The 14,898-nt window shown below is 33.2% G+C and overlaps 1 protein-coding gene across 1 annotated transcript; it reads right to left on the bottom strand.

Moving 5' to 3' along the window:
- Positions 1-361: 361 nt before the first annotated feature.
- LOC133306139 (probable WRKY transcription factor 57) lies at positions 362-7,578 on the bottom strand. The gene is made up of 4 exons (XM_061506417.1): positions 7,022-7,578; positions 4,923-5,066; positions 3,766-4,156; positions 362-707 (listed from the first exon to the last, which is right to left on the bottom strand). Exons 1-3 carry the CDS (start codon positions 7,381-7,383, stop codon positions 3,781-3,783), a joined length of 882 nt encoding a protein of 293 aa, XP_061362401.1. The 5' UTR covers positions 7,384-7,578; the 3' UTR covers positions 362-707; positions 3,766-3,780.
- Positions 7,579-14,898: the final 7,320 nt, after the last annotated feature.

A 14,898-nucleotide genomic window follows, 5' to 3' on the forward strand; every position in this document is an offset into this window, starting at 1 on the left:
TATGAGTGGATCTATCCTTTAGAGGGTGAGTTTCTCTTATTAGTGAGCTAGAGAAAATTTTTTGTAATCCCATTATACATATAGTGAATATTTTTTTGGACTTTGTCTTGTAGTTTTTACTTTTCACATCAAAAAAAATTTCCACATTAGAATTTTTGGTGTTATCTGTTCCTCCATTTTCTCTGTTTGTTTGATTTTCGATTTGCTGTTCACCCACACTTTCACATGCCGACTTGAAGAAGGCCGGATTTAGAATTTGCCGGACTCCGAGACACAACAACATTATATGTGGTCACTGATATATAATAAATATAAATTGTACACATACATGATCATTTTCACTAAATAAATAATATCGGAATATGCGGTGGTTATCACTCATATATAATAAATATAAATTGTATACATACATTATCACTTTCACTAAATGAATAATATCGGAATATATATATATATATATATATATAGGAACATGTTATATTTACAAACTTTTTCGTTTGCAACCTCTTACAACCTGCTGCCATGGTAGATATAGTACCCATGCATGACTACTAGATTCGCTTCTCGAGACAAATTATAAGTAAAAAGGACTTGCTGCTTAAAGAAAGGAAAAATTGCTGCCTCTTATGGCCTACTTGTTCAGAGAATGTAGATAATAAGAAAGCATGCATGTCCACGCATCTTCTCAACTCCAACTCGATCATCATCTGAATCAAATCATGACAAGGATTATTGACCCATCAAACAAAGTGGTAACAGAAGTACATGGATAACAGGCAGGATGCCAGATCAATATAACACAGACATGCGAAATGAACAATATGTCGTCGTGTCCCTTAATCACATAGGTACGTACCACCATACGCAAGGGATTCTTTATGTTAAATTTTCACATGACTATATTATGTAAAAAATTTGTACATATCTCTATAAATTTTAATTAAATCCCACTTATTTAATACCTATAAAGTGAGAAATAGAAATAAAATATTCATTTGTGTGAAATTTTAACATAAAGAATCCATTCCCACCATCATACTGCTATTTGTTATGTATGGAATCAATCTGTAGAAAGCCAGACAAGGCCAAAGTCATTAATGGATTCGGTTCCCCATCCATAACACGTGCGCATCAAAGACATCATCACTACAAGAGGATAGCAGCAATTATATAGAGGAATGTGGCACTAGCCCCTAATCCTTATATACCTTTATATGACTCACATTTAAGTTTAAATCTCATACGAGTCGATAGCTGTTAGATATTATCCATATCAACCTGAACTGATAACACAAGCGTGTACCTGTCTACCTGATCTCTATAAGTTGTTTCTTTCCCTTCTCTTTTCTCTTTCATGCTTGAAGCCACGAGACTCATACTATAAGATTAATCAACAACGGTAGCGGTGTACCTCTATCATGACTAACTTAGCTAAATTAAATAGATTACGGTAATTATGGAGGTGCTAGAATAACGATGGCTTTTTCAACCACAATTTTACTTGCAAGAAACTCCATACATATATGTCAGGTGGGCCCATGACCTACACCATATCTCAACCTAATATCTTAAAATATTGGGTTTATGCATCCTCTCATTTATAAGCATTTCATTTTGCCATTATCGACTAATGTGAAACATCAATACAAACACATTTGAATATCCCAACAAATATGACTATATGAGCCTGTTCCTCACTTTGAGCGTGAACTTCTATCTATTATGATATGTCATGTTCTTTTTGAAAGTAACAGACAGCGAATCTTTTATTAACTCTGTGTAGATATAATCGAACTGGCTTTTTAAAGACAGCTGAAGACCTACCAAAGTTTCTTGATCTGCCCATAAAAAGACACAGTATGTCATGCGGAGCTGACTTTTCAAGCAAAAAGTAGAAAGTTCAAACCAAAGATTAAACAATTCAAGGTCCATAGAAGGAAAAGAAGATGAACAACAAAATAAAACTCTCTCTCTCTATGTATACAGGGTTTTATAAGAGTTATGTTGTAGGAAAAATGATTGTGTAATGTTATAGAGATTCGTTTTGCGTGCCGTAATTTTCTTTTTTTCTTTTTTCTTCAAAAAGTGTGGGCCCACCAAATGTTGTATGTGTAGGAAAATTTGTTGTGTCATATTAAATGACAAATGCAAATCCCATATATATATATATAGACAGTAGAATATTTATACTACCACTTTTTTCAATTTACTGTCATTCTAATCACCGTTTGATCAAACTTTTCGGCCAACAATTTCGAAAAAATTTCTAAAGACACAAAAAAAAACAACTATATTATAACTATCAGTATATAGTTATAATAAATTGTAGTAGGTGCTAGTAGAAAAAAATAATAGTATAAATAGAGATAAGCTTTTAAGATATGTTTCTTGAGGAGACAATAAATAGTTCCATAGCCACTCTACTTTCTTTTCACCTATTTTTTTTTTCTGGAGCAAAAAAGGTTCATTAATTGTTCGTAAGGTTCTAAAAGCAGTCATTTGAAGGGCAATTTCTTTGAATTCCTTAAAGTTGTCAACAATCTTCTTACTTTAACAAAGAAAGATGTCTAAGTGCTCGTGAAGACAGCATCATGAAGTGGGTAGCAGTCAAGATAAGGTACTGCCAGAAGATTTTTAGTAACGTACAGTAGTGCCAGAGAAGTTCTTAGCCACTGAAAAATGTGCATGATGCTGGTAATGATGCTCGAGTTGCCGACCACTGGCAAGCAGATCTTAAGAAAGAAGGATAGGCCGAACCATATATATCATGCTTTCTTTGGATATAGTACTCTAATGTTTTAGCATTCACTAATGGTGGAATATGAGGTCATGTAACGCGAGAATATTATTTCCAGCCCCCATTGTCTTACTAGTTGATCAAGATATTAAATGAAAACATATGAATAATTTTAATCTCTAAAAAATAGTAATACTTTTAACTGGTTGTATCCAAACTAAAATGTCATTTTTTCTCCACCAAACAAAAAACAATGTCATTTTTTTCAGAACAAAGAAGCCCAACACATACCGAAAATTTAATGTCATAGAAACTAATTGTTTCCAATTTTTACCTATTTTCCAAACTTTTAGCCCTAGTTAAAGCAAAATTTAGTCTCCAATCTCCGAAATCTGCGCTAGAGCTTAAGTAACTACTCAAATTACAAGTTACACGTTACAACTTACAATCTTATAGTAAACTATTTTTATTGCCGAAATTAAGGCTTAATATCCTAAACTTCTTAATAATTTATCACCATAGCTAAACATCGATCTGAGCGTAGTTACCTTGGCAGCTAGAGTTCATCAACGCCCTATTATTGCCAATACATAATTTCTAACCGTACCAATGCTAGAATGCAAAGTAATGCACAAATTATTAATTGATTCACAAAAGATTATTCTTGTTCTAAAACTAATATATTATATTGTAGTCTAGGCCATTATCATGATCAGCATTTCTATTATAATATAGTATATATATCTAAAAGTACTCATTTCCTCTCAGGCTTTATAAGAGATACAAAAATTACACGACAACATTCCCTGGCCATTGCAACACAGCCATACTTAAAAATAAAAAATAAAATTACTAAATTGTTCAATTTTTTAAGTTGTTAATTATATATGGACTTCGCTAAATTATTTACATTTTAGAAGAAAATTGACGAGCATTTACTTTTATCAATCTCTCGTTAAAATCCATAAAATGCATTTGATTATGTAATTAAAAAAGGATAGATAGATAATGCAAAGTTGGGTATATACCATCATATATTTCTATCAGCTGTTGCGCATTCCCGGTGGAACAATATCTCCAAGTAGTCCCTCATCCGTGGGAGGCTGTGGAGATGTATCAGATGGCATTGTTGTAGTGTTGGATCCTCCAGCTTCATCATGTGCTTGGCAAGGCTGAGAAATACTGGTAAAAGTATTGTCTGATCTGGGTAATTGAATTGGATAATAGAACTGAGACATTGTAGGAGCCAACTGTCCCGCAAAGGCAGCTTCATGACTAATGATACCCCCTCGAGGGAATCCAACGGTATGGTGACAGTGTTGGCCTTCATATGTAGTAATCACAATAGTTGGGTCCTCTGAGGAGCGTTCAACCCTTTTTTTCACCGTGCATTTGCTGTTTGTGCAACGATAGTAGCTCCTGTACAAGACATGTATATATATGCATCAGCAATGGCGGACCTAGAACATTTTCTGAAGGGGAACAAATTATAATGTGAATTTTTTTTTTAAGTTATAAATATTTATATGATATTAAAAAAAAAAAAAAAACTATTCTTACAACTAAAGGTTTCTGTAAAGTTTGAAAGGGGCGAACTAGATACATGATCAAAAAATTAAAAATAATACTCACTTCTAAAGGTTTATATAAATTTGAAAGGGAACGAATGTACCCGCTAGCCCCTAGCTCCCTCCCTCACTTAATCACACTATCCATTAGAATAATTAGCGCAAAGTTGTCAATTAACTTTTCTTGTACAATAATCAAAATTGTTTAGTATAAGGACTCATATATTTATAGCTGCCAACAATATCCATTTGACCTTTCCGCAGATAATATAGACATATGTATCATATCTGGAATCATAATTAATTTGCATTTCTTACATATTATTCCTATTTTTTATATTCCCAAACAAATTCCTGGTTCGGGTAAACAAATAAAACGAGAAGGGATTGAAATTTGGTAATGCATGCATCGCAAGCTAGGTTGATTTTCAGATTTCATTTCTCTCATTTCCTTTTTTGCTTATTTTGTTTCCTTAGCATATCCTAAGTGTGAAAATATTTGAGAAAAAAAAAGGGGGGCCACAAAGTAATCAATTATATATGATATGTAGTAATTGGGAAGAATTTTGGTAACTTAATTAATTAAATGTTAATGTGATGAGAAGGTAGCTATAAACCTAGGGAACGGACTATTTTTAACTGCCTTCTGACCATACTTCCGCCATCTGTAGCCATCCTCAAGATGATCAACTTCGCTCTTTGTCATAAATGCAAACCGTGGCTGCCGTATTCGCTTCTGCCCCTTCTTCTTACTTTTACTCCTACAAAATATGTCATCTACAATTTATCAAAATAAAAGAAGCATACTGAAAATCAAAATAACAAGAAAAACTATGTCATAACCGAAACCCGAAAGAGATTTGATATTTCTCCACGTTATCAATCATACGTACACAATACTATTGCATTGGGATCATAGCAAAATTAAGTACATATACACCATTTCTATGTAAATACTTGGGGTGCATATGTTGTAAAAAGTAACGTGAATTAATGATAAGCATTTATGTTCTTTGATCTTTCGTTGGATTTCAAAGATTCCATGATGCGTACATTTTGATCATGAAGTTGGCATTAATTCAAATCTTGGGGAACTAAGTTAAGGCAACTACGATAGTACACATTAAATTCAAGTTTCAACAGTTAACAATCTCATAAAAAATTAAAGAAATGTATGGGGTCAAGCCTATCAAATATATAGCCGAGTGGGATATATATATATATATATATATATATATATATATATATATATATATATATATATATATTCAATTATTATCATTTACAATGTCATGTATGAATGGGCATAACTCTCAAGTAATTAAGTTGGATAAAAATTTAAGCAGCGGTTGTAGGTTAATTAGCATCGACTACCAATATACCAAAAAAGAAAGAAATAGGAAATGTCCTTGAAATACTATTTATAACGATCAAATACTTTGATGATAATTTCACTAAAAGCCTCACTTAAGGCCAATCGAGAATTTTCAAATCATCATTAAATTCAATTTATGTGCAAAGGCTACTACAGGTCAACTAAAAAAATATGATCCACATTGCAGTGGGGTCAAAAGAAACAAAAGTAGGTCTGCATGATAGCCATCCCATAACTAAGACGCACGACAACTTCATACAGATAATTAAGTTCTAAATATATATATATATATATATATATATATATATATATTAATATTTTGTTAATGAATAAGATACTAATGAACAAAAAATATGGACCACAAAAAAAAAAGGGGTGAGAGATCCGCCTTGCAATGAAAACACGCAAGCATTGTTCTAGGGGAAGAAGCTTTATGTCATGCAACTTATATTCACAATGTATGGCATAAACGATAGTTGTGAGCACAAAATGCCAACTAATGCCAATGCTATCACATAGCAGTGAAATGAATAAGCATCAAATGACCATATAATGTGAACAAAAAGCTGCAAGTGGTTAGAATCTTATTAATGCCGAAAACTAAAAAGCAATCCATGTAAGTATAACTAATTTAGGAAAAAGAGAAAAAGAGAAGAAGAAAAAAAACGAAAAAAGTGGAGCCCAACTAATATTATTATCATACCCCTTTATTTTGTGGCATTTTTCTTCCATTAAATATTCTAACTTTCATAAAAACAATGTGTAATAATGACAACTATAATACGAAAATAATGAAAACCACTAAATTATTATCATTCTGCTTTATATTAGCTTGGATGGCTTGGAGCACGCCATTCCCACCGCAATAACGGCGGTTTTTGTGGGCTGAAACTTTAGATACCCGAAAAGGCAACCCCATTTTATTTTTTCCTTTTTTCAACCCCAATTTCTTGCCTTATTTTATTTTCAACCCATGACTTCTTCAAAATTTCGAAACACACCCAATAAAAAAAACAATCACTTAATGTTCTGTCTGCGAAGAAGATTCCTGATTGTACGGACTGAGAAATGAACTGACACCGAAGAAGTTAAAAAATAAAAATGAAAATAAAATAAAATAAAATACATAGAAAGAAACAAACAAACCACAACTTGATTCGATTATGATTTGGTTGATGTGGATTTCAGTTATTTTTATTCCGTTTCCCCCCTCAGAATTTTATGTTAATTACGAATTCACCCATACGGAGAAGCAAGCAAGCAAGCAAGCAAGCACGCACGCACGAACGAAAGCAAAGTTGAGAAAGCAGTGAAGCAAGTTTTTCGTTTGCACCAACTCACGGAATCTCAGGCGGTTTCTCGTCGGAGACGGTGGGTTTCTCCGGCGGATCCTCGCTGGAGCTGGAAGACATCGATTGGTTATTCGACCTGGACGATGCCGCAGCCGAAGCAATCTCAGCCGGTTCGATCGAACCGGTCAGAGCAGAGTGAGCCGGTAGCCACAATCGGTCGTCGGCGCCGATCCGGTTCGGTTGGTCCGGCTCGATGTTCCAGCCGAAGTCGCCGAGTATGCTTCTCTCCCTGTCGCCGGAGAAGAGATAGGCACCGTCCGAGTCATCGGCGCCGAGTGTCCAGCTCGACTCGCCGGCGAACTCAGCGGTGGTTGCAGGATCGGAAGATGCTGCTCCGTCTTTGTCTTCCATACATGGAGTGAGCGCGCGAATTATATCACAGTACGAAGACCAGTGCGATCTGCGTTTTACAACGTGATCGAAATTCGAATCAAATTCCCGGAAAATAATGGATTTTCCAGGAAAACGCGTAGAGGGAGAGAGAGAGAGAGAGGAGAGAGAAAGTTAGGGTTTATGTTTGGGGTGTTGGTTGTGCGTAGGAAGGGACGCGTAGTTTTTGAAGTTTATGAAGAGTTTGAAAGCGTTGTCTCGTCAACAAGCAGTGGAAGAAGAAAAGAGAGAAAGTGAAAGGCTTTCTTTTTATTTTATTTTATTATTTAAAGAAAAATATATGAAATTAAAAATAATAAAATAAATAAATAAAAAAGGGAAAGAAAAGAGATAAGTTATAAAAATCAGCGTCAACTGTAAGAGAAGAGAGTGGTCACAGCACAGGACACAGGACACGCACATGAATGATTTGACCCTCGGTAATACCTTCGTTCCATCAAGTAGGAACACCGTGTTCCTCCACAAAGCATCAATTATTATCACTGTTCAAATTAACCACGTGTTAATTGATTATAATTTTATTTTGATTTGTTTTTAATATTAATTCAGATATTAATTATTGGGTCGGATGAAATCAAATCAAGGATTTTCATTTGATACAAAAAATTTCTCTTTCTTCCACCATTTCATCCACACTCTCTTTCAACTTTTTTTTTTTTTTTTTATCATGTTTTAGTTATTACTATCTAATGGCTATAAAAAATTGGAAAGAAGTGGTAAACTTAGTTAGTGGTAAATATAACATTTTCTTTTATTATTATGTAATAATAAAAAAATTAAATTGCATTATCCATCATTTATTAGTATTTTTGTAACTTTTGTTAAATATTGCGACCGTCATGTTTAATTTATTTTTTTTTAAATGATCCAATCTTTTTGTTTAGCTTTTTTTTAAAAAAAAAACTTTGCTTAAGATAAGAAAAATATGAAAAAAAAATTAATTTTGCTTCAAAGTTTCAAAATTTTGAAAATAATGGCTTTTTTTTTTATACAAGATGAAAATATGAAAACAGATAGAAAAAATAAGAAAGAACAACCTAAGCACAGAGCCTAGGCCACTGAATTCCTGTGAAGTCACTCTGCAAAAGATGCAAACACTCCTGAGGTGGAAGATCTAGAAGCTGAACATTCCAAGAGAAGTTGCTAGCATAAGCGGCTAACCAATCGGCCACACCATTCCCTTCACGATAGATATGAGAAATAGTAACATTCCAATCCTTGGCCAGAAGCTCTCTGATGCGACTAATTAAACCAGAAGATGGGTGAGATTGGCAACACCCCTTAAGGATCAGTTGTTGAGCTAACTGAGAGTCTCCTTCTAACCACACATTTCTAAAGCCTTTGCTCCAAGCTACTTCTAGACCCACCAAAAGAGCCCATAATTCGGCATTCAAAGTTGTCCCGCTACCCAAATTCTTACAGAAACCAATAACCCAGTTACCTGAGCTATCTCGAAGGACACCACCACAGCCTGAATGTAAACCATCAAGTGAGCTAGCCCCATCAACATTTATCTTAACGCAATTCAATGGAGGAAAGGACCAAGCTATAAGTTTCTCCGTTCGAGATGTCGACTCCACTCGTGTCACCGAGAACATCTCTTTAGCTAATAGAACACTATCCTTATACGACATAGCTGCGCGCAATATGCCAAAAGGACTACTACTCGAACCATTAAAAACAAAATCATTTCTATATTTCCATAAAAACCAAGCTGTAATACCAAAAATTAGCTCCCATTGTGGATAACAGCTCCAACGATTGGCACCTTTGATATTCTGCAGAATCCACTCTTGAAGATCCAAATTCACAAAATCCTGTAATTGGTTTTGGTCTACAAGTAACTTCCAAACCTCCCTGGAAACTTTGCAGTCCCTGATAGCATGCAGAATCGTCTCTTTATCAAGGTTGCATCTAGGACAAGTCTCAGTTGATGAAATTTTGCACTGGAATCTTCTATAGTTTGTCATGAGTTTATTCCTTAACACTAACCAGAGGAAAGTTTGAATTCTCTCTGGACCATCCCATCTCCAAATACAATCCCAAGGAATACCGATATTGTGGATTCATTGTGAGTAAGAACCCTATATGCTGTTCGAACGGAGAAAAGTCCATCAGAAGATTCACCCCAAATAACTCGATCCTGGCTATCCATCGATAGGGGAGGCACCAAGTTCATAATACACCTAGTGATATGAACCGGTAACAAGTATTGAAATTGATCCCAGGCCCATTGACCAGCTTCTTCAACATAATCTGCAACTCGAAGATTTATAGCCTCATTGGGAACTTGACCTAAAACCTGTTCAAGAAAAGGACCAAACCCTGGAAGCCACGGGTCCAACCAGAAAGATGTTCTCTTACCATCTCCCAAAAGAATGCGACTATGTTTCAAGATAAGAGGCCAAAAACGAACAATACCTCTCCAAAGAGCAGAACTATTCTTTGAAGCCTTAGTTTCAGGGAGCAAATTTGAGCCCATACTGTATTTTACCTTTAGGATTTTAACCCACAAAGCCTCAGGATTGGTAATAAGACTATGACCAAGCTTCATGATAAAAGCCGTATTCATATCTCGTACTGATCGAATCCCCAGACCTCCATCCTTTCTATTATGGCTAACTTGATTCCAGGAAACAAGATGAGGTCTCCTATTTGAACTTGATAATCCCCAAATAAAAGCTCGAATCTTTCTTTCAATATCATCACACACACTACGGGGCAAAATACAAACCTGCATTGGGTAGGTAGGAATAGCTTGAAAGACCGCCTTAGAGAGAGTGACTCTACCTGCAAGAGATAAGGAAGTATGACTCCAAGAGTTTAAACGGGTGTGTAAGCGGTCTAAGATATAGGAGAAAGTTTCCCTCCCAACCCTCTTATGATGAAAGAGGATTCCAAGATATCTACCAAGATCAGCGGTCAAAAGATACCCCAATTGATTGCTCAAATCTGTAGCTTTAGAGAGACATACATTTCGAGAAAAGAAGATTATGGTCTTATTGTGATTTACTCGTTGGCCTGAGGATGCGCAAAATAAATCCATCACATATTGAATTACAGAAGCTTGGTCCTGGGAAGCCTCAGCAAAAAGAAGCAAATCATCTGCAAAAAATAAATAGGAGACTGGGGGGCTCCCTTCTTAACAACAATCGGTTTCCAACTCTTCTTCTCCACACACAAAGTAATAAGATGAGCTAGACGTTCCAGACACAAGACAAAAAGATAAGGAGATAATGAGTCCCCTTGTCTAAGTCCCCTAGTAGGATGGAACTCTTATGTGGTCTTCCCATTCCATAACACATTCATAGAGCAAGATGTTGTACACCACATAATTAGGCTAATAACGTGATGGAAACCCTGCATCTTGGAGAGTATCCCTTAGGAAATCCCAACTGATCCTATCATAAGCCTTCTCCAGATCCACTTTAATGGCCATCCAATCATTAGCACCACGCCTTAAACGCATAGAATGGATCATCTCCTGGGCTATTATGACATTATCAGTTCCTTGACGCCCTTTGATGAAGCTACATTGATTAGGCATGACTAGATTCTCCATATGCATTCTCAAGCGATTAGCAAGCAACTTTGTCATAGTTTTGTAAATAACATTACATAAACTGATAGAACGAAAATCCTTGAAAGACGGGGGAGTATCCACTTTCAGAATCAAACAAAGATGTAACTCCTTAAATAGTCGAGCACATCAATATATTAGTAAGAATTAAACAAACTGTACTTACCACAAAAAAAAGAATTAAACAAACTGTAATTTTATAAGGGCAAAATGTATTCTTCTGTTGCAGTAAATTGTTTATCTTATGTCACTCTGAGTTCGTAAAGCGTGCCTAATCTTTTTTTTTTCCACAAAAACTAGTGGGACCCAGCTTGCTTCTATGTGCAGGAAAACTTGGTGATCTACGATTACAGTAGAAAAACAAAGCCCTTTTATAAGAGAATCAAAGTTTAGATTTTTTAAAAATAATTATTAAGAGTTTTTTAGCCTCATTGTAATGTACATGAAAATGTTTGATTGAAGATAAAACATATATATAAGGAGCCAATTACATTACTTCAAGGGGAAAACATTTGTCATTTCAAAGGATCTAACTTTATGTCATTTTAGATCCTAATCGTTGATTTCTGTCAATCAACGGTTATGGTTTATTAAATTTTATTGTGAATTACTAATTAATTAATAAATTCGACCCAATAAATCCTAATCGATAATTAATAAAAATCAATGATTAGGATCTAAAATGACATAAAATTATATCCTTAGAAATAACAAACGTTTTTCTCGTACTTTTAAACAACTTTTTTTTGTAACTTACTCATGTTTTATATTTTGGTAAATATTGGTCATTATTCGTTTTTTGTTTTGTGGTGCTGGCCTTTTTTGTTTAACTTTTTTTTTTATTGCAATTGTTTTTGTTTAACTTAGATCCGCAAGCACGAACTTTTGATTTCGGATCAAATATGGACTTTTATTTTGTTTTTAGCTTTTCGTTGGTTTTATAATTGAGCAGATTCGAATACGTCATACGTAAAATTGTGGACTGTTTCTTTGTCTTGCCAAAGTTGTGGAAGGTTCCTTCCGTAAGGCAAACCCTAAACAACTTCCCACAGTAACTCATCTTACAAGATAGAAATAAATTAAGCACCCATTTACTGGATGCTTAATTAATAAATGGACATAATGATAAAGTCACTAAGGTATGGCCAAATACATTAATTGTCTTCACGTATCTTCAATTAATTAGGGGAATTTCATCCATTAGAACATCTAAACCAGAACTTTTACCTCGAAATATTCCCCCCGCTATATAATATATTACACTGCTTATCCGTTACTGTTTATCATAGGGGGGGAAAATTACTCGGGATTTCTTAAACTTTTTACTCTTCTGGATTTTAGTTATAATTTTTTCATTGTCGATATATTTTAATTTATTCGAGTTTTGTTCTTATCATTAAGATATTATTCTTTATTTTATATTAAAGATCATTCATATTATATATATTTATTGAAGTATTGATATCTAAAGAAACAAAATCAAAATGACTGAAAACATAGAGTTTGATAAAAAATAAATCATAAAGACTAAAAATCAAATTAATCGAAATTATAAAAATTAAAAAAAATTATCAGAAGAAGGATAAAAATATTATTTAAACTTTTAGTTTGTAGCAATTGCAGTATATCACAAAAAAAAGAAAGAGAAAAGGTTACTAGTTTTTGGGTTATATATTATTTAATTTTTAAAATAATTATTGTGTGTACTTGAAATTAGTGAAAATTTCTAATTTTGCTTCTAGTTCTAGTTTATATAAATACTAATTTTTAATTTGAGGTTAACTTTAAAATGTATCAGTATAAAATATTTTTTTACTATCATTTGTTATTGTAGTAACAAATTATTTAACGAATTTAAATATATTAAATATTGTTTGAGATGTTAAACACATTAAATTGTATTGCAATACATCATCATATATAAGTGTAAATGTTTTTAGTAACAATATATTAAAGTTAAATTATTTTGAAGTAGTATATATATTAAATTCACATGTTGTTGGAGATTATTTTCTAATGTTGTGAGGCATCGAAATCCGTGCTATCTTCTTTTTATTTTTTATTTTTTTAACAAGTGGTGGGACCTATCACTTGTTGTGTCTATAACATAAGAGATGTGATCTCATGTAACATGAGAAAAGAGAAACCCTATATATATATATATATATATATATATGAGGTAGGATCATTTGACACCGGTGTCAAATTTGAAGTTTGACACCTCATCTGAGAGCCGTTAGATCAAAAAAGATCAATGGTGTCACATGCTTACAAATCAGAGTCGTTGATCTTTTTTGATCTAACGGCTCTCAGATGAGGTGTCAAACTTCAAATCATGGTGTCAAACTCCATATATATATATGGAGAAATACTTTCTCATGTTGTTGGAGAAAGTATTTCTCAAGTAACTCATATATCGATATGTGTGCTTTGTTTTTTTATTTTTTTTTATTTCTTAATGGTGTGGGACCTACCTTAAACATGTGTGCGTAGGAAAAAAAAATTCTCATGTGAAAGGAGAAAAACAAAGCCCTATATATATCAGAAAAATATTTCTGCAGTTAATGGAGATAAGTTATCTGCATTTACTTTCAAAACGACGTCATTTTCGATTGAAAGATTAGAAAATGATAAGAATAAAGACTATAATAACACTGAAATAAATTAAAATTATAAAAACACCATGATTTTTGTTCCAAAACGACGTCGTATTGGGCTTACTGTAGATAACTTATTTGCAGTAACTGCAGAAAAAGCGAATCATATATATATATATATATATATATATATATATATATATATATATATATATATATATATATATATATATACGGGTTAAGTGGATGTCTTTTAAAAGGACACAAGTTGTGTTCTTTTAGTGACTTACACAAAGTCTGACTGGTAAGACTTTGTATAAATCTGAAAGTTGTTTTTTTTTACTTTACACGTCAACGATGTGACTGAGAGAGAGAAAAAAAAAAGTAACTTTTCAGATTTCGATAAAGTCTTATCGGTCAAACTTTGTGTAAATCACCTAAAAGACACAAGTTTGTGTCCTTTTAAATGATACTTCTTTCTCCCTCTATATATATTAAGAAAAAATTAATTTTGAAATGAGTTTGTCTTTCAAATTAATAAATAAAAATATATTAACCCTTATATATAATAAGTTGTGATCACGATTTATTTTGAATTAAATAAAAAAAAATCCTTACTTTCTGATGAGCATTATCTATAAATATAAACATTCAGAAATAAAAAATGCTATTTCTATATATTTAAACTGCTTTGCAACTTTTTTAAAAACGGTGTTGTGCCCATATGCTTGAACAGCATTAAACAGTTTGAAGAAAAAAATGACTGTCAAAGACTTTTAGATTTGTTTTTTTATAGAACTTTTATATTTGTTCAACTTGTTATTGTTATGATTTATGAAAATAATATAAGAAAATCATATTCTCGTATAGCATTAGATTGATTTTTTATATTGCACTCATAAAAAAAATTGTACCGCTTTCAGAAAAAAAAAGAAGAATTTAATGAGTTCTATTTTATTTGTTTCTTAATATGAAATATTTCTTTCCTACTGTATGAGAAAAGTAATGCCCAATAACATATCCCGTTAAGACAGGGATTGCATATTGTATTTCTCTCCCTGTCGAGTCTTTGTGCGTGGATAGTGGCATGGTGTTAAGCTTTTCCCTCGTCCAGGCCAATTGACATCTAATCTAAGCAGCAATTAGTTAATAGTTAAACCGTTCTCAGTGCGGAAAGCATGCTTTTTGTGATATATATATGGATTTATTTTTTCTAAAAGTTACTTTAGATAACTTTATCTAATGTTCATCGAAACAATGTCGTTTTGGGGCAGAAATCATGGTGTGTTTGTAATTTTA

The sequence above is a fragment of the Gastrolobium bilobum genome, unplaced genomic scaffold, assembly GCF_033153095.1.
Source record: "Gastrolobium bilobum isolate Gb01-03AN ecotype WA unplaced genomic scaffold, APGP_CSIRO_Gbil_v1 utg507835, whole genome shotgun sequence".
Taxonomy (NCBI): Eukaryota; Viridiplantae; Streptophyta; class Magnoliopsida; order Fabales; family Fabaceae; genus Gastrolobium; species Gastrolobium bilobum.